Source organism: Schistocerca nitens, chromosome 1, assembly GCF_023898315.1.
Source record: "Schistocerca nitens isolate TAMUIC-IGC-003100 chromosome 1, iqSchNite1.1, whole genome shotgun sequence".
Taxonomy (NCBI): domain Eukaryota; kingdom Metazoa; phylum Arthropoda; class Insecta; order Orthoptera; family Acrididae; genus Schistocerca; species Schistocerca nitens.
Window position 1 is genome coordinate 597,572,583 of NC_064614.1, and position 19,940 is coordinate 597,592,522.

The following is a 19,940-nucleotide window of genomic DNA, read 5'->3' on the forward strand; positions in this document are numbered from 1 at the left end:
CTAGCTTCAACCGGAACGCTGAACGGTAAAGGGAGTGGCAAGGTATCAAAACCGGGAACAAAGAACTTATTGACAAACCAGCTGTTAAACTTTCACGTTTTCGTTATCCTAGGGAATTATCGGTTCAGCTTAACAGATACTAGACTGGAGAAGGTGTGTGCAAATAAAACACGCACGGTTGGGGCTTGCGCATTGTGGTGAGAATCAGACAATGAGCCACATTGTACGTAAATGAGTGTCTAACAGGCGTTTCCCTGGTGGTATTCAGTCTCTAAATGAAGCAACCGACGACGCTCTCCCCCGGATAGAGTGTTCTGACATTCATGTTTAGTTTGGGCTGCCCAGTGTTTATAAGAGGTCTGTTCAAAAACTTCCGGAAATTCGTCCACAAAAATTTTCTACGCTTACCTTTTATTTATTATGCATAGTCTCCTTCGAAATACTCTCCTCCACAATTGACACACCGCTCCCAGCGCCGTTTCGCTTCATGAAGCAGTCTTGGTACGCTTCTTGTTGGATCGTGCGAAGTGCCGCTGCGAATTTTCCCCTGTCTGTCGTTGCAAATTTTCGTCCTTTCAACGGGGATTTCAACTTTGGAAGTAAAAAAACTTGTCCGCAGGAGCCATGTCTGGATAGTATGGAGGATGGAGCAAAACAACGATTTCGTTTTTTGTTCAACTGTCGTGCACCAGCGGGGATGGATATGTGGGGGTGCGCTATCGTGATGCAAGAGCCATGAATTGTCTCGCCACATTTCAGGCCGTTTCCTTTTCGCGTCCCGACTGTACCATCGATCAACAGTTTGTCTCTGTGGCATGAATTCGTGATGAACTAATCCTTCAAAACCAAAGAACACTACCTGCATGGCTTTGACGTTTGACCTTACCTGACGAGCTTTTTTTTTGTCTTGTAGAATCTTTCCCGACCCATTGTGAAGATTGAACCGTGGTCTCAGTATTATAACCGTAGATCCATGTCTGATCACCAGTTATGATTCTCTTAAGGAATATCTCGTTCTCATTTGGGCGATCCAAAATCTCTTCACAGTTTGCGAGGCGAAGATCTTACTGGTCGTGACTCACGCCGTGGGACGAATCCTGTATCAGGATTTCATGACATGATCCAACTGAAATGTTACATTCTTCTGCAATCGCTCGGACAGTCTTCGATTGCCACGCACAGTTTCGTTGACGTTCCTAAGCGTCGTCGGTAGACATCGAAGGGTGTCCTGAAAGAGGGACATCTTTGACTTCCGTCCGGCCAGTTTTAAACCGTGTGAACCGTTCGTAATACCGAGTACGGCTTAAGCAGTCATCACCGTAGGGTTTCTGCATAAAAAAGTATGTGAAATATTAAGGGGCTTAACTGCTAAGGTCATCAGTCCCTAAGCTTACACACTACTTAACCTAAATTATCCTAAGGACAAACACACACACCCATGCTCGAGGGAGGACTCGAACCTCCGCCGGGACCAGCCGCACAGTCCATGACTGCAGCGCCTAGATCGCTCGGCTAATCCCGCGCGGCTTTCTGCATCATTTGGTGTGTTTATGTAAAGGTCTTCTTGAGTTTCACGCAAAATTTAATGCGGACGTGTTGCTCATCTAACTCTGCCATCTCGAAGTTCGTAAACTGTACGACACAATGTTGTACTCAGTACAACACTGAACAATAACTAATGGACATACAGTAATGGCACTTCGGGCAGTTACACATTAAGCACTGGCATGTACAGGGATACCAACCGCATTTCGCTCCGACACACCACTGGCTCGAAATTAGGAATTTTCCGGAATTTTTTGAACAGACCTCGTATACTGTAAATAGTTGCACATGTGTGTTTTCCTTGTTTAAACATGTATTCAATTTGTTGTTTTAATTGATTCCTATAACGATAATACCCAAGTCTCTATAAAAGAGGTAGTCGAAACGCTCTATCAGTCTTTCAATTCCTTGACGATATAAATCCGTTCCTTGCTCACGGAGACATTCGGGAACAGCTGTGTGAACGTCCTCATGTGTCGAAAATCTGCGATTGCTGCTCAGTTCCTCGTGCGGTGAATGTTGATGACCTTCCTTCCCGACTAGCATCACCCATGTCTGCGAGACGTTGGTCAAATTTTTGGCACCGTTTCACTACATCTGGAGGCGACACTGCATTTGGTCTATACGGCGAATCTGTGTCCAACTCTAACTTTGAAGCACGTCTCCAGCTGCCACGCGATTTCATCCACACTGTGCGCTGTACCTGCTAATCGTATAACAGCAGAACTACCTGCGGCAAACCCGTGACAAGTACTGCAAATGCGCCACTCTTTTTGCTCTACATGTGTAACTTCTTTCCTGGACTGCCGCCATATTGACTGAACCACTGTTATGTTCCACCATGACGACGTCACTTTTCGTATGTAAAATCAGTTGTTGACATAGCAGGGAACAAGGGCATCACAACACTGTAGTTTGAGCTTTGATGTTGCCGCAGGAATAAGTGGGCAAAATCTGATAAAATGGCAAGAGAGGAGATGGCGGTATTTGCGTTGTTGGTTGATGTTAGTGGGTAGGCATAGTGAATCACCATAGCAAATTGGGGTCGAAATTACGGAAGGGAAAGGAATGAGTTAGATGTGCTAGATACACTTCAGAACATACAGGGTGTTCCGAAATTCCCGTTACCATCTTTTACAAACTTCCAGCTGCACTACATAGCGTCAAAGTTATAGACGCCGGCGCCTGTAAATGTATGTATGTATAGGGTGATTCTGTAATTGTTTCAAGGATGATGGAGAAGGATAAATGTGTCAGTTCGAGGTAAGGGTCCCTGGTTCGGATACGGTTCTGATACCTCTGACAGTGGAATACATGCACCGGTGTTGTTGATGCCAAGAATGTAGGGTAAGCAACTTTGAGAGGTGGTAGTATGGACCAAAACAAGAAAGAAAAGCCTGTAAACATGGGCTCTACAACGCATATCTGAGTAGCTATGAGCACTTTCTCATCTTCGCTAGTGTGAAAAACATCTCCTTTATTGAACAAGTGCTCATAGTTCTTAAGGTATGATTTAAGAGCCATGTTTATTAGACATTTTTCTTGTGTTGCTCCGTACTACCACCTGAAAGTTACCTACCCTACAATCTTAGCAACCACAGTACCGCACATGTATTCCACTGTCAGAGGTACCAGGACCGCTTTCCCTTATAACTTTCGACTCGTTCGTTTCCGGTACTGCGACCTTTACCTCAGATTGATACATTTATCCTTCTTCATCGTTCTTAAAATTTTGTAACATCGTCACAGAATCATCCTGTTTATACATACATTTACAGGCGCCTGCGCCTATAACTTTGACGCTTTGTAGTGTCGTTGGATGGCGTTTCCGGACACGGTTTCCTATTCAAAATATTATGTAGTCACTCCGCTCTATAAGCCCTAGAAATTTGTAACGGGAATTTTCAAACACCCTTCATAGGCACAGTAACCTGTAGGGTTAGGTGGATGGAGTTTTCCGTGTGAGAAAATGGAGTATCTTGATGTCATAGGAGGGAATAAACTAGTACAGGAGCAACATTATACTTATTCAAAATGTTGTATGGTCCATACAAATAAAACAGTCGTAGCCCTCTCGATGCCAGTCTTTATGGACGAAATATTCAGTAGTACGATCGTGTATGAGCAAAATACAGGAGGTGGGGAAGGAATTTAACAATTTGATAGACGATGGTGTTGGTGACGCTGCATGGAAATTATAAGTAAGATGAAACACAAGTTATTCGAACATACACAGAGGTTGCATAAGGGTAGGTGGTGTTGGAATGTGACGTTAGAAGTAGGAAGGCTACAGAGGAAAGAAATTTGGTGGCGGTAGGTAATTTTCGTGAGTGGGATTAGTGGATGATTATATGATACTGAGGTCCTTACTGTGTTAATTAAGGAAAGAGCTAGATTTCCCAGTGTATTTATCTTAGCATATTTCAGAACTGGATATGATATGATGATAGAAGTTTCCTTTGGAGAGGATATGGAGCATTCAGGTGTGTAAGGAAAGACTGCTGAGCTCCGAATGGTTCGTCAAAGATACACCAACACTTGTGAACGACTGGGTGAGGTGGGCTACTTGTTTTGCAAGTTAATGTGGATTATGATAACGGACGCATGAAGTATTGGAATATCTACAGGCGTCTGTAATAGTTGGATGCACTGACAAGTCGCAAATGGACACAGTGCATAAGTAGCACAAACGTGACAAAAGAGAGCGAGAGAAATGCAGTTAGTAGACAAACGCGGCCGTGCTGTTTTCTCCCGTCATGTGTCGTGTATAAAAAGATCGACTGCTTAGCAATCACTCAGCGAAGTAAGGACAACATTCCCCGGGTCTGGGGAGACGCAATTACTTGGGGCACCGCGGAGACGTCCTCGGGTCTCCGGTGCACGCAGCGGGGCTCTCACTGGTGCGTGCGCTAGAAAGCGCTGGCTGGTTTCCTGCCCTTCATCCGCATTAATCTACATCCGCTTCGCTTCCCATTACTTTTTCTTTCACTTTCCTTTCCCTCCTTAACGATCCTCATGATTACACTCGTCCCTTCATTAGCCGGCTGCGGGATCTCCCTTTTCCTCTCCTAAGCTGATATTATCGTCCGCCGACGGCACGCATTCCGGAAATTCTTGACGTCTTCTTCCCCCGTCCGCGGTGACTGGTCCTTTTGTTCGCAGCAGTTCTGCGCAGCTTGTTTCGCCGTTCTAACCATCCAGAAGCACTCGGCTCCCCTCTTTCTCCTCCCACAATTACGTTCTTGGAGTACTGCTACATTCGCAAGTTGGAGGCAATCCACGTGGTTTACTGCAGCAATATTATTCCTCTTTCTTTTGCGTATTACGCTGAATGCTGTATCTCTTAGGAACTTCCCTCCTTTACTGTTGTGTTCACTCCCATACGACGGCTATTGGAAATTCTTTGGAATATTGGATGGATAGAGTCTACTCTGTTTATGGAAGAAGATTGCGATATCGACCAGGAACGTATACATAGACTCAGTGCACAGGCCCTGGCGAGCACATCGGTACCGACCGACCGCCGTCTCATCCTCTGCCGATGGCGTCGTTAGAGGCAACATGGAGGGGCGTGACGTCAGCATATGGCTCTCCCGGCCATTGTCAGTTTTCGTGACCTGGAGCCGCTACTTCTCAATCAAGGATGTCCTCTACTGGCAACCTGTCCCGGTCCTCTCACCAATGAGAAATCCTTGTCAGTATCGGGAATCGAACCCAAGTCCTCCGCATGGCAGTCACTTCATGCTGTTTTCTCCTGTCATGTGCACAAGAAGATCGGTTGTTTAGCAGTCACTCAATGATGCAAGGACAACACTCCCCAGTTATATGGAGGCGGATCAAAAAATGGTTCAAAAAGTTCAAATGGTTCAAATGGCTCTGAGCACTATGGGACTTAACACCGAAAGTCATCAGTCCCCTAGAACTTAGAACTACTTTAACCTAACTAACCTAAGGACATCACACACATCCATGCCCGAAGCAGGATTCGAACCTGCGACCGTAGCGGTCGCGCGGTTCCAGACTGACGCGCCTAGAACCGCTCGGCCACTCTGGCCGGCGGAGGCGGATCCCAGGAAGTTATACTTGATATTTAATTATAATATTTCTCAAGCATGCGACGAAAGTAACTGATCATTGCATTATATTAGCTCTGTTTTCGCAGTCTGGACGGTGCGTAAAGATGTCGCCACGTGTTGGGACAATAAAAGAGAATAACAACAGCCGTGGTAGAACTATTTACCTGTTTCATATACATGATGTTCGGAAATTCCCGTTACAAACACCTAGAACTTGTGGAGGGGTGTGAGTACATAATTTTAATACGAAACCGTGCCCGTAAACGCCGTTTGAAAACATATCTGCTAGGTAGGTATGCAACAGGGTAGCAGTCGCGGGGGGCGGGAGGGGGGGGGGTGTTGCTTACGTCGGATGGGTTGATGTCATGTGACTTCTGTCCTTCCTCTCTGGCCTGGTACGAGCCTCAATCACTTGTTTGTGCGTGTTAGAGGAACACGGTTGAGCACACGTTTCCAGAATACATCGACATGATCCTTGTGAATGGCGAAGCTTGCGGTAATGAAAGAGCTGCTCGTTGCCTTCATCAGAATCTTTCTCTACAACGGCGGCTCCTTCACGTACCCATTTCGCCATAATTACACAACGGCTCCAAGAAACGGTACCTCCACCGTCAGCAAGCGTGTCTGTGGTGCTCCAAGGAGACGTCGCACACCCAAACTGGAGGACGCCGTACTGCTTCATGTTCAAGGGAATCCGTCAACAAGTACACGAGCAACTGCTTTGGCTGTTAATGAGTGGAATTCTAACACAAATGGCGTACTGAGTCACGCCTAATCAATTACTTGTAAAAGTGGTAGCGTTACCAACATGTTTTTAAATGGTAGTAGCACGGAAACGGTACGTTTCCAGACGTGGTTTCCAGTTCATAATACTCGTATTATCTACCCACTCCTCTCTACAAGACTTAGAAGTCTGTACGGGAATTTCCGAACACCTTGTGTGATCACTAGTTTTCGTATCCGTGTAATCTAACAAATACAAGGCGTACGTACTTAAAAATACGTGTCTACATTTTGCTTGCGAATCTAAAATCACTCCAACGCAGCATGCGATACCAGGTACAATGGTGAAACACTGCAACCTGACACCGGAAATGAACGAACCACGACGTTCGAAAAAAATCCGATCCTACGACACTGATACCAACCAGGAAATAATTATTCGTCTGCTCTCCTAGAGCTGAAGCTTTTCATTATTATGCAGAGTAAATACGTGTGGCGAAGAATGTATGTTATATAACAGCGCTGCTCTAGATGTGCCAAAACCAGTATTCCAGCAGAGAATTATAACGGAACACTGATGGCATCATTCGCCACCTCGTCTTTTAAAGGGAAAAAACAATAAATGCTGTGGCGTACGGCACCATAGTGCAGTCCAGCCATCTCTCCGGACACTCTGTGACCAGAATCGTACTGAACCAGAGGATGACAGAGAAAATACTGAAATACTAAACTCTTTTTCCAGAACTGTTTTACAGAGCAAGATCGAACTTTTGTTCCTCCTTCAAATCGTCACTCGAACAACAAAGTGACATATACCGTAATAGGTGACCAAGGGACAGAAATACAACTCAAACCGCACAAAAGAGCAAAGGCTTAAAAAAGAATCAGCTCGCTCACAGAAGGAAGGCCATTGGGCCTGACGGGATACCGGTTCGATTCTACACTGAGTATGCGGAAGAACTTGCCCCTCTCCTCCCAGCGGTGTACTGTAGGTCTCTAAAGGAGCGAAGCCTTCATAACATTTGGAAAACCATACGGGTCATTCCCCTCCTCAAAAATGGTCGTCTAACATACGCACAAAGCTACAGACCTGTTTCTCCGACATTGGTCTATTGTAGAACTGTGGAACATGTTTTATGCTCGCTTATTATGACGTTTCTGGAGACGAAAATTTCTCTGTAGCATGGCTTCCGAAAACAACGATCGTTGAGACCCAGCTCGCTCTGTTCGTCCACGAGAGGCAGAAAACAGTAGATACAGGCGCCCAGGTAGATACTGTGTTCCTTGACTTCCGAAAACAGTTCGATATAGTTCCTCACTGCCGCCTAATGAACAGAATACGAGCTATGGAATATCAGATCAACTGTGTGACTTGAAGAGTTTCTAGCAAACACAACACAGCATGTCCTTCTAAATGGAGATAAGTCTTCAGAAGTAACTTCGGGAGTGCTCCAGGGGAGCGTTGTAAGTCCATTACTCTTCACAGTATATATAAAGGACCTAGGAGATAACGTCTGGAGTTGCTTGAGGCTTTTCGCGGATAACGTTGTTGTACACAGTGAAGTCGCAACTCCAGAAGATTGTAGCGAAACGCAGCAAGACCTGCGTAGAGTCGACACTTGTTGCAGGGAGTGGCAACTGACCCTCAACATAGGCAAATGTAACGTTTTGCGAATACATAGACAGAAAGACCTATGATTGAAAGTACAGACTGAATTACGTCGAGGATCGGCTACAACTCTACCCCACTTTCTTCTCAACTATAACTTCCCTTTCACGTCCTTCGACTCTTATAACTGCATTCCGGTTGATTGGCGACTCCATGTTGTCTTGTGCACAACGACCAGATAACAGGTATACTTGAAAAAAGAGACAGCATTGGTCGTATATTTTTACTATTGCAGAATCGATTTTCTGTCACTGAGTGACCATCTTCAGTGCTAGAAGTTAAAAAATTTTTCACATTACGATCAGAGAGTACAACATAGAAAATCACAATTACATCTGTATATGAACATTACACTTGTTAGAAACAAACCTATATTGTATAACTTAAATTGGGATGCACTGTTGACACTATGCATTACGGCGATCACATAGACTGAGGTCGCTGTTTACCTGCACTTGTTCAGCAGACCTCGGTGTGACGGGGCTTGACACGCCCTCTATGTGACATGTGTCACGTGAAGACATAGTATTATTGGTTTTGCGAATTATTAACACTAAATAACTCTTGTACTTTTGTGAATGGTGTAGTAATTCAAATTTAAAATGTACGTACAACACATAGCAGATGCAGGAGAATATCTAAAATACATTGGCATATTGTTTTTTATAAACTATGAAACATAAAATAGATCGATGATAAGTTATTAGAGTGCAGAACATGTAAAAAGCAAAAGACTATGCCAAAGAATAGTAAATGAACAACATAAAAAGAGGCGCAACACACGTCTTTCTTAAAAAACGTAACACCCACCATCTGGCGTGGGAAGTCAAAAGTACAACGTTCGTAATTTAGGTAACAAACGTTAATATCAAGGAGTCAATATATAAAAAATAATAACATTAATACCAAGGAGTCAAATATATTAAAAATAATCACATTACGAAACTGCCGTTACTTAATAATTAAATTAAAACGCCGTGCAAATGTAAGGTGCGAACAAGTAGTATACATCAATCATCGAGAAACCAACATGAGGAAGGACAAGTAACAGTGTCACTTATACCAAAATGTACATCGTACTTTAGAGAAATTAAACATAGACTATGCACGATATCCAGCACTTATTCAAATAGCAAAAGAATTGTTAACCTACATTAAAAATAATTACGTAAAGTGATAACCGGTTTGTATTACTTTGTGTCAACGCCTACGAGATGTCGACTGTCGTAAAATTATGTTCAGTAGGCGTCCATAAGTTCTGTAAACTTATGGACGCCTACTGAACATAATTTTACGACAGTCGACATCTCGTAGGCGTTGACACAAAGTAATACAAACCGGTTATCACTTTACGTAATTATTTTTAATGTAGGTTAACAATTCTTTTGCTATTTGAATAAGTGCTGGATATCGTGCATAGTCTATGTTTAATTTCTCTAAAGTACGATGTACATTTTGGTATAAGTGACACTGTTACTTGTCCTTCCTCATGTTGGTTTCTCGATGATTGATGTATACTACTTGTTCGCACCTTACATTTGCACGGCGTTTTAATTTAATTATTAAGTAACGGCAGTTTCGTAATGTGATTATTTTTAATATATTTGACTCCTTGGTATTAATGTTATTATTTTTTATATATTGACTCCTTGATATTAACGTTTGTTACCTAAATTACGAACGTTGTACTTTTGACTTCCCACGCCAGATGGTGGGTGTTACGTTTTTTAAGAAAGACGTGTGTTGCGCCTCTTTTTATGTTGTTCATTTACTATTCTTTGGCATAGTCTTTTGCTTTTTACATGTTCTGCACTCTAATAACTTATCATCGATCTATTTTATGTTTCATAGTTTATAAAAAACAATATGCCAATGTATTTTAGATATTCTCCTGCATCTGCTATGTGTTGTACGTACATTTTAAATTTGAATTACTACACCATTCACAAAAGTACAAGAGTTATTTAGTGTTAATAATTCGCAAAACCAATAATACTATGTCTTCACGTGACACATGTCACATAGAGGGCGTGTCAAGCCCCGTCACACCGAGGTCTGCTGAACAAGTGCAGGTAAACAGCGACCTCAGTCTATGTGATCGCCGTAATGCATAGTGTCAACAGTGCATCCCAATTTAAGTTATACAATATAGGTTTGTTTCTAACAAGTGTAATGTTCATATACAGATGTAATTGTGATTTTCTATGTTGTACTCTCTGATCGTAATGTGAAAAATTTTTTAACTTCTAGCACTGAAGATGGTCACTCAGTGACAGAAAATCGATTCTGCAATAGTAAAAATATACGACCAATGCTGTCTCTTTTTTCAAGTATATATGCATTCCGGTTTCTTCATAAGTTGTAAATAACCATTCGCTCCCTGTATTTTATCTCTGATACCTTCAGAATTTCAGACTGTAGTCCAGTGCACGTCGTCAGAAGCTTTCTCTAAATCTACAAATGCTATAAACATTGGTTTACCTTTCTTCAACTTATCTTCTAAGGTAAGTCGTATGGTCAGTATGACCTCGGGTGTCCAAAGATTTGTCCGGAACGCAAACTGATATTACCGTGTTTTTTCATTCTTCTGCAAACAATTCATGTCAGTATCTTGTAACCATGCGTTATTATACTGGTGACTCAGTAATATTCATATCTGTCAGCATCTTCCTTCATTGGAATTAGAATTATTACAACCTTCTGGTAGTCTGAGCATATTTATCCTGTCTATTATATCTTGAACACCAGGTGGAATAGTTATGCCGTGGCTGGCTCTGCAAAGGATCTCAATAACTCTGAAAGAATGTCATCTACTGCGGTTCCCTTGTTTTGACTGGTTTTTCAGTGTTCTGCCAAATTGCATGTACCGTCCGACCCCCATTCATATGCTTACTCTTCGCTTTCTGTAATAACGTCTTTAAGTTCATTTCCATTTTATAGCTTTCCTATATATTCCTTCCATCTTTCAGCTGTCCCTCGCTGGCTTAATACTGGCCGGCCGGTGTGGCCGTGCGGTTCTAGGCGCTTCAGTCTGGAACCGCGTAACCGCTACGGTCGCAGGTTCGAATCCTGCCTGGGGCATGGATGTGTGTGATACCCTTAGGTTAGTTATGTTTAAGTAGTTCTAAGTTCTAGGGGACTGATTACCATAGATGTTAAGTCCCATAGTGCTCAGAGCCATTTTTTTTTCTTAATACTGGCGCCCGCATCTCGTGGTCGTGCGGTAGCGTTCTCGCTTCCCACGCCCGGGTTCCCGGGTTCGATTCCCGGCGGGGTCAGGGATTTTCTCTGCCTCGTGATGGCTGGGTGTTGTGTGCTGTCCTTAGGTTAGTTAGGTTTAAGTAGTTCTAAGTTCTAGGGGACTTATGACCACAGGAGTTGAGTCCCATAGTGCTCAGAGCCATTTTTTTCTTAATACTGGCTTGTCACCGGACCTGTTGTTATTCACACCGTTGCTTCTGTCTTCACCAAAAGTCTCTTTCATTTTCCTATAGGCAGCATCTTATTTTCCCCTAGTCATGCATATTTCTACGGTAATACCCGCTCAGACATACTGAACTTTGCCATTGTTATTTTTTTCTTTGGACGCCTGTATTCCCTTTCGCTTGCTTCGTATGGTATATTTCTATACACTGCGCAACAGAATTAAGGGATGACTTTATCAAAACCCCGATATTGTCTCCCATTGCGATGCATAAGTTTGAAATTTGGCTCAAAGGTGCCTACACCCTTCGTCTGTAATGGTGCAAATGCGTCGCGCCCTGCGACCTCACCCTCGGGTCGACGACGCTTCAGACATCAAGGCGTCTACACATACGAGAAAAAGACCGCAACTCAAAAGTGTTTGAGAGCTATATTGTAGGTTAATGGTGTCACATTGGAATCAGATTTCATCAGAATTCTGCCCAACTGCACCGGAGCCTTGTCACACGATGAGAAACTCGTCACAGCCCCTCTTACCCGCATTTGACCGCTTCTTTTGACGTCTCTGCGATAGCGGTCAGAACTGCGGCACCCAGCGTTGAAATCAGTTTTCTTACGTGTGGTCGATGAAAACATTTCAGATACATCGCCTCAGGACGATGTTCTTGATAGTGTGTGACACTGCTGACACCTTAGAACGTTTCAGACCTTCTCTAAGGATATTGTGGGGCTGTATCCCCATTGATCGTGATCGAACCCCTTTGGAGTGCAGTGTGACTGTAATATTTTCTCTCGCTTACAAGTCAGAAACACTAGAGACCGCTCAAAACCATCTGCCGAAATTTGAACGTGATCCGAAGCATCAAAGCGTACCTATGCTTTTTCAGCTGTACTGCTTTCCGCCCTTTTGTGGCGTGATCACGCGGGAGTGCCACATTGATAATGGTAGCTTTGTGTTGTGCCTTACGGCAGGTCTTGTCATGGGGGAGGCCTCGTCAGAGCGGTCCACCGCATGAGAGTCTAGGGAAGTGATTCTGGTGGTTTCCCGTTGCCGCTCCCTGAGCGGAGAAAATCTCCGACCCAGCCAGGAATCGAACCCGGGCCCCTTGGCGTAGTCCCACATTAACATGTGCGTGAATAAAACAGCAAAGAGCCCCTCTAAGGCTCCCGTGTTCGGCAACATCCTCGGTGCCATCCACGGAATTTTGTTGAGCGCGTTACAAATGTATCTTTCAGAAACTCTGACGCCAATTCAGCCTGACGGCTGATCTAGCGCCTGAAGGTACCCAAACCGCACAAAAGAACCGTTGAAGCATTGATTGACCTTCAGGTGCAGTGAAACCGCCAGGCTGACTTCGTGTCGAAACTTTTGAAAGTCAGACAATTTTTCGACAGCTCTTTGGTGTGGTTTGGCTACCCTCAGGCGCTAGAGCTCAGCAAAGTTGCATGGATGGTTCCGAGGGTGATGCCGAACTCGGGGATCTAACAGGAGCCCTTTGCCATTTTATTCACTCTCATGTTAATGTTGCACTCCCACGTCACTACGCGACAAAGGGCGTAAAAGAGGAGGGTTGAAATATCATAAACACCTTGCTGCTTCGGATCACGTTTCTATTTACTCGAATGGTCTTCAACGCTCCCTAATGGTTTCAACCTGTACACGAGAGTAAAAATTGCATCGCGCTGTCCTTCAAATGGGTCCGATGATGTTCAATGGGGATGGAACTGCACAATGTTTTTAGAGAAGCGCTGAAGCGTCCAAAGCCGTCAGTAGTGTCAAAAGCTGTCAAGAACATCTTCATGTTGCTCATCGAACTGCCAACTGTCGTTCTCGACCGCGAAATGTATAGAAATGAACGCACCAAAGGAAAGGGTAGTTTTTTGGTGTTCTCTATGCCACCCGCTGGGCCTTTTCGTGTCGATTCTGAGCGGCGATGTATCTGAAATGCTCCTCTAGGCCATCCATAAGAGAATCGTGTGATTTCAACCTGGATGTCGACGACCTGACCTCCATGGTAGAGGCGTCAAAAGGAGGGATGAAACGTGATTAAGAGGGGCTGTGATGATTCTCTCATCGTGCGATACGACACTGGTAGCGTTGAGCAGAATTATAGTGAATTTCGGTGCTAGTGCGACATGAATAATCCACCTTACACGTCGCATGAACTTATGAACTGTGGCCTTTTCTTCGACATGTGTCGACATCTCGGTGTTCGGAGCGTTGCCGAGACCGGTTGTGACTCGCAGGGCGCCACGCATTTTCACCGTTACAGAGAAAGGTTGCAGGCACCTTTGAGTCAGATTTCAAACTTATGCGTCACACTGGGAGACAGTTACGGGGTTTCAAAAAAGTGAACCTATAACTTTGTTGCGTAGGGTATTTTCACTTTTCTTCAATTATTTTGAATATCTCATGTGTTATGAAAGGATTTCTCCTAGGCATAGTGGTTTTGCTGTGCTGTCTTCACTATTTCATCTCCGCACGCTATCCATTTGTCTTCTGTTGTGTTCCTTACCCCTGTTTCAGTCAATGATTGTCAGAAGCTGTCTTTGAAACTGTCAATAATTAGTTGTTCTTTCAGTTTACGGAAGACCGATCTCATTAATTTCCTTTATTTGTAAAATGTATAACTGTGGGTGTTCCTTAGCAATGTCACTGAAGGGAAAAAAACCTAACACCAAAAAGTAAGTAGCGTAGAGTAATAAAATTTCGGAAATACGTAAGGGAGCGAGGTGGCGCAGTGGCTGGCACACTGGTCTCGCATTCGGGAGGACGAAGGTTCAAACCCGCGCCTGGCCATCCTGATTTAGGTTTTCCGTGGTTTCCCTAAATCACTCCAGGCATATGCCGGGAAGATTCCTTCGAAAGGGCACGACCGACGTCCTTTCCCGTCCTTCCCTAATCCAATGAGACCGATGATCTCGCTGTCTGGTCTCCTCCGCCAAACAACCCAACCCAACCCAACCCTGAAATACGTATGTCTAGGTAACATATTTAAGTGATTAAAGTTGCAAGATAACACAGGGTTGTGTAAGTGCGAGAACAGCCCTTGCAATAGTGAAATTGTGGTACATTAATAACTGGTGCAGGCTTTCAAACAAAAATTAAGGGTGGCCCACAACTATGTATCCTCTGACTCAGAGTTGAAATATTAAAAGTTTTTGCCGGTTTCGTTGTCTAGGAGGTGGGATACGTAGTTGCCTCATTACATGCCAAATACTGCTGAGTCTACAGTATACAATATGAATACACACATGAATTGAATGGTCGAAGGTTCCTATCACTCGGCAATTGCGAGTTTTGAATGTAACATAGAAATTTATAAATGAAAGATTGCAATGAAATAAAGTCTGCAGGTCCTATTTTAACGACTTTAAATGATGAGTACGATAGTAGAAGTACTTTTAAGAATGTCGTTTATTTCTGCGAAACACTTATTGGTGTCGATGGTCCAGCTATTAAATGAAACTTAAGTTCAGTAACAGGGAGACAATAGATTCCTACTTCACGTAATTATTTATGAACTAAACATAGCTCGCGAGATATTCACTTCTAAACGAATACTACGTCTTCACTGCAAAAGCCACGGAAATATCACCAGTGCACAAGTCGGCATTACAAAATATTTCCATCTCCCGCGACCCCGCGGAAACTGCTCAACACTCTCCAAGTATTTCCTACGACCGTCCGTCGCGCCTTCCCGTCCAGCAATCCCCCCTGTCCTGTGCCCGAGGCTCCTCCCCCACTTCCATACAGTCTCTCTATTGACTTCGGTAGTAGTCTACCGTAGTAACGAGCGCTGTGATTGGCTTGAGTGCTCCCGTCATGTCTCCAAGCCAATGCACACTTACAAAATTGAAACACACACGAACTACTGGATTAAATAAAATAAATATTAAATAAATATTCCTACGGCTAGACCATAAAAACGCTCTAACACACAATATTAAATACATAAACAAATTAAATAAACATATATCAAAGGAATAGCAACAAAAGCCGGCCAATAGCCTATTGTGTCTGTGCTTTCTAAACTACAATAAATATTTGACCAATTTCTTCATGAATAGTACATATCGCATATAAACAAAGACATAGACGAATAAATATAGCCGGCCGTGGTGGTCTAGCGGTTCTAGGCGCTCAGTCCGGAACGCTACGGTCTGCTACGCGACTGCTACGGTCGCAGGTTCGAATCCTGCCTCGGGCATGGATGTGTGTGATGTCCTTAGGTTATTTAGGTTTAAGTAGTTCTAAGTTCTAGGGGCCTGATGACCACAGATGATAAGTCCCATAGTGCTCAGAGCCATTTGAACCATTTTTGAATAAATATATTTATAAGCATGCTGCTACCGTGTTTTCGTGTAACTGTGGAGCACTTATGGCCTGACACGATCAATAGTGGCTCAAATGGCTCTGAGCACTATGGGACTCAACTTCTGAGGTCATTAGTCCCCTAGAACTTAGAACTAGTTAAACCTAACTAACCTAAGGACATCACACACATCCATGCCCGAGGCAGGATTCGAACCTGCGACCGTAGCGGTCTCGCGGTTCCAGACTGCAGCGCCTAGAACCGCACGTCCACTTCGGCCGGCACGATCAATAGTAATCGGCCACTTTGACCTCCAATAACTCTTGTACTATTCAACGTACATGCCTGTAATTCATATTAGGTTTACAATAATAGCTTTCTAAAGACACGTCGATCGACAAAATCGGATGAACCGTTTAGATTTTGGAAACTCGTTGCTTGGCGTTACTTTTATAGTTTACAATCACATACTAAACTTTAAACTAATAAGGGTATTGAAAATCTGGTTACACCATCAGAATCGTTGTGCAAATAATGGTGATGTACATGTTCCTTTTTAAGGTATCATGATTCTTCTGGCTATTATTAATTTCTACGTGAACTGTGAAATGTCTGCTATTATGGTTTCACAAAGTCCGCCATCTTTGGCACTCCCAGAATACAAATCTCCTTCATCGACACAAAGCACAGTCGTCCATACAGCTCAACGTGGAATTCCCAGCCACGCAGTCGGCCTGGATCAAGCGCTGGGGCTAGCCCTCTTGCTCCGGCTAACGTTTGGCCCCACGCGGCTGCTGACGAGGCGCGGCCTGCCGAGCGGCCCCCTCGTGGCCACGCCAACACCCAACTTGGAATATTTTCAGGGCGGCACAACTCGCCCATTATCTGACAAATGGAGGATTGGAAACGTGCATACTTTGTGTTGTAAAGGTGCCAGATGTTAGTTTGTGAGATGAAGATCGACAGTTGTTGCACTCTGTCGTTCAATACAGGGATGTTTAATGCTGGTTATGGCTGATGACGGATTTGTACTCCAACAATGTCGCGTACGCGCTTGATTGCAGACAGATTTGGTGATCGATCAGGCCAAGGTAGCATGTCGAGAGTGATCCTGCTGTGATACGAAATAGCACCCCGGATCATAGCACTAGGTGTAAGTTCACTTTGTGTAGGCCGCAGACAGTTTGGTTGCAGGTGCTCCCCTGGCCTTCTCTTAACCAGCACACGGCAATCACTGGCACTGAGGGAGAAGTTGGTTTGATGAGGACCTTCTGTCCGTCCTGCATTGAGCACTCCGTTGAAGTCGCAAATGGAGGTGGTTTGGTGTCAGTGGAATACACACTATGGAGCGTCTGGCTCGGAGTTGTCCTTGAATTAAACGATTTGTTACAGTTTGTTGTGCCAACTGCTGTTCGATTGCTGCTGCAGACGCAGTACGATGCATCACAGCCACACGCAAAATGCGACGGTCTGCCTTCTCGGTAGTGCCACGTGGCCGTCCGGTGTTCGGTTTTCTTGCGACGGTACCTTCCCGTGACCATCGCTGCCAGTGGTCATTTACAGTGGCTATATTCTGCAAAGAATTTCTGCATTATTGCAGCCGTAATACACGACTCCGTTAAAACTCAATGGGTTGCTGATAACGGCGCCTTTGTCGCCTCAAAGGCAACATCAGCTCACCACTTCCGCACTAGTAGGTAACTAACGCTCATGACCGTTACAGCGCGTGTTTAAAGGCAATCTGATTTGGATCCTCCTAGTGGCGTCACTAGCGCCACTCCTTTGCGAAAGCGCGAAATTTCAATAGATGTCCTCTTTCAGATGTAGAAACACGCCTACCAGCTTTCGTTTATGTCGTACAACTCCTCGGTGTCGGGCCTTTTCCCGTCAATGTATATGCGGTGTCGGACAGATACGAGAGCGTGTGCGTTTGCGGCGTGTTGCAGAGTTCTCGCCGGAGCGGTGCGGCGGCAGCAGCGGCGGCGACACGGTGGCGGCGTTCGACCGGCGCTGCTACGAGCTGGGCGCGTCGCGCGGCTCGTTCGCGCAGGCGCGCGCGGCCTGCAAAGCGGCCGGCGCCGGTGGAGACCTGGCGCACGGCTTCGGGGGCGCCGGGCGCGCCGCCGCCTTCCTCACGGCGCAGCTGGAGCGCCGCCGCGCAGACCTGCGCACGCAGCTCGTCTGGATAGGCGCGCAGCGAGAGCCGGGCGCCACCTCCCGCACCTGGCGCTGGGTCGACGGTGAGTACTGCTGCAGGTCGCACACAGAGTTCTGGCTTAAACATCATCATCCCGAGATCCTGTTATAAAAGAACGGCCGGAATTTAGAATAAACAGCAACAGTTTTAAAGGAGTCCAGGGGTACACAGTAAGGCCGTCGGGGTCGACCTTTGGGCATTGAGGGAGAGCACAAACCTAGCTTCGACGCTCCTAGGGACGCGGGAGTGGCAAACGTGACGGCGGCCCCTCGCCCGGGGCCAACGAGATACACGGGCCGTGTAACGACCTTGGAGCGTCACGCTAGTCGGCTTGACCGCTACACTTCTCTAATGCTCGGCATCCTGCGGGCCCCACGGGTTATCAATATTTAACTGGAAACGTGTCCTCTGAAGGTCTTAACTTTGTCGTGTGCTATCGAGAACTTCCATTCATTTAAACACGCATTCAAGGATTATTAATCTCGTTTGAAATAGCTACTCGCTCTCCGCCCGAGACAGGCAACGGCCTTGCTGCAGTGGAAACACCGGTTCCCGTCAGATCACCAAAGTTAAGCGCTGTCGGGCGTGGCCGGCATTTGGATGGGTGACCATCCTGGCTGCCATGTGCTGTTGCCATTTTTCGGGGTGCACTCAGCCTCCTGATGCCAATTGAGGAGCTACTCGACCGAATAGTAGCGGCTCCGGTAAAAAAAAAAAAACTATCGTAACGACCGGAAGAGCGGTGTGCTGACCGCAAGCCCCTCCTATCCGCATCCTCAGCTCACGGTGATACGGCGGTAGGATGGTCCTGATGGGCCACTTGTGGCCTGAAGACGGACTGCTTTCTCCTCCCGAGACGGCTGCTGCCACTCATAAGACGTGTACTATCACGTGCTGTGACGTACGCGCCGCGGCCTGTCTTCCTCGTGGACCTCTGTCCCACAGCGGGAAGGGTGCCGCTAAGAGCTACCCAACTTGCTTTCCTAGTATGCCCTCTCTGTAAAGTTCCACGCGCTGCCATCACATCTATACAAGCAGAATACTGCACCAGCCCTAGCAGTCAGTGGTTTCAAATCCTGATGACGGTGTCGAAGACAGTTATAAAAACTCGAATATCTTATGACGCGGCTTGTAAACAGAGAAGATTGTATTGAAGCATGCCACCACGAAAGGCTCCGGGGACACACATCCTAAAACGTTTCGTTTGCCTCCATGTCAACTTACCGCAAGCAAAGTAGTAATTTCCACCAGTTCGCTTCAGCGGACCGAAAGGGTAGCGTGCAACGACTCGACGTGCGTCACTGTGCCCGGCTCGGGCGAGTTTGAAGAGACACGGAGTAACGAATAAGTATCCCAAATTGCAACACTTCGTGGGTTTCTTTACTCGTGTCATTTTTCCCCTCAATGTGCGCGCGTATGGCCACCAGACAGGATAATGCGTGTGTGTGTTACGGCAAAAACACGTTCGTAGCTCTAATCCCAATTCTATCCTGTGTCCTCTAAACAGCAACGGATTACCAGCCGAGCTCGTGGTACAGCTCCGCATACAGGGTGGTTCATCTGCCCCTACCCATCTCGTATTACGCAATCCTCCATTCTATATCCGGCCTTCAAAGTCAACCCGCAAGATTTTCATATTCTCTCGCTCGCTACGCGCGAACTATTAGTTCTAGTGAAAAATCAGCAGGATCTTTTTTTTTTTTTTTTGCAGGAAATTTAATTTAGTTAAATTTTGTAATGGTGTACGTTATTGCTGGAGGCCATGATTTTCGAGTTATTCAAGAAAAACATAAAATAGGGACCTTCAAGTGCATCTCCACCCCAACACTCATTCCTCACCAGTCAGTATTTTTAATATGTTCTTCGTGGCACTCCCTCCTACCACTGCACAAAAATTTCAAACACACGAACTATTCTCGATACTCGAACTGTTTTGGTCTCTACTGATTGGCCTATTACGCCACCAGCATAATCGGCTATTTGGTTAATAT

At 45.3% G+C, this 19,940-nt stretch overlaps 1 protein-coding gene and 1 pseudogene across 1 annotated transcript in view; both read left to right on the forward strand.

Moving 5' to 3' along the window:
* LOC126256223 (sushi, von Willebrand factor type A, EGF and pentraxin domain-containing protein 1) overlaps positions 1-19,940 on the forward strand; it is a 559,276-nt gene that overhangs the window by 439,115 nt on the left and 100,221 nt on the right. The window contains exon 7 of the mRNA XM_049955464.1: positions 17,699-17,992. Within this exon, the coding sequence (XP_049811421.1) occupies positions 17,699-17,992 (294 nt within the window). The remainder of the gene's footprint in view (positions 1-17,698; positions 17,993-19,940) is intronic.
* Positions 18,468-18,585, forward strand: LOC126212394 (5S ribosomal RNA; annotated as a pseudogene).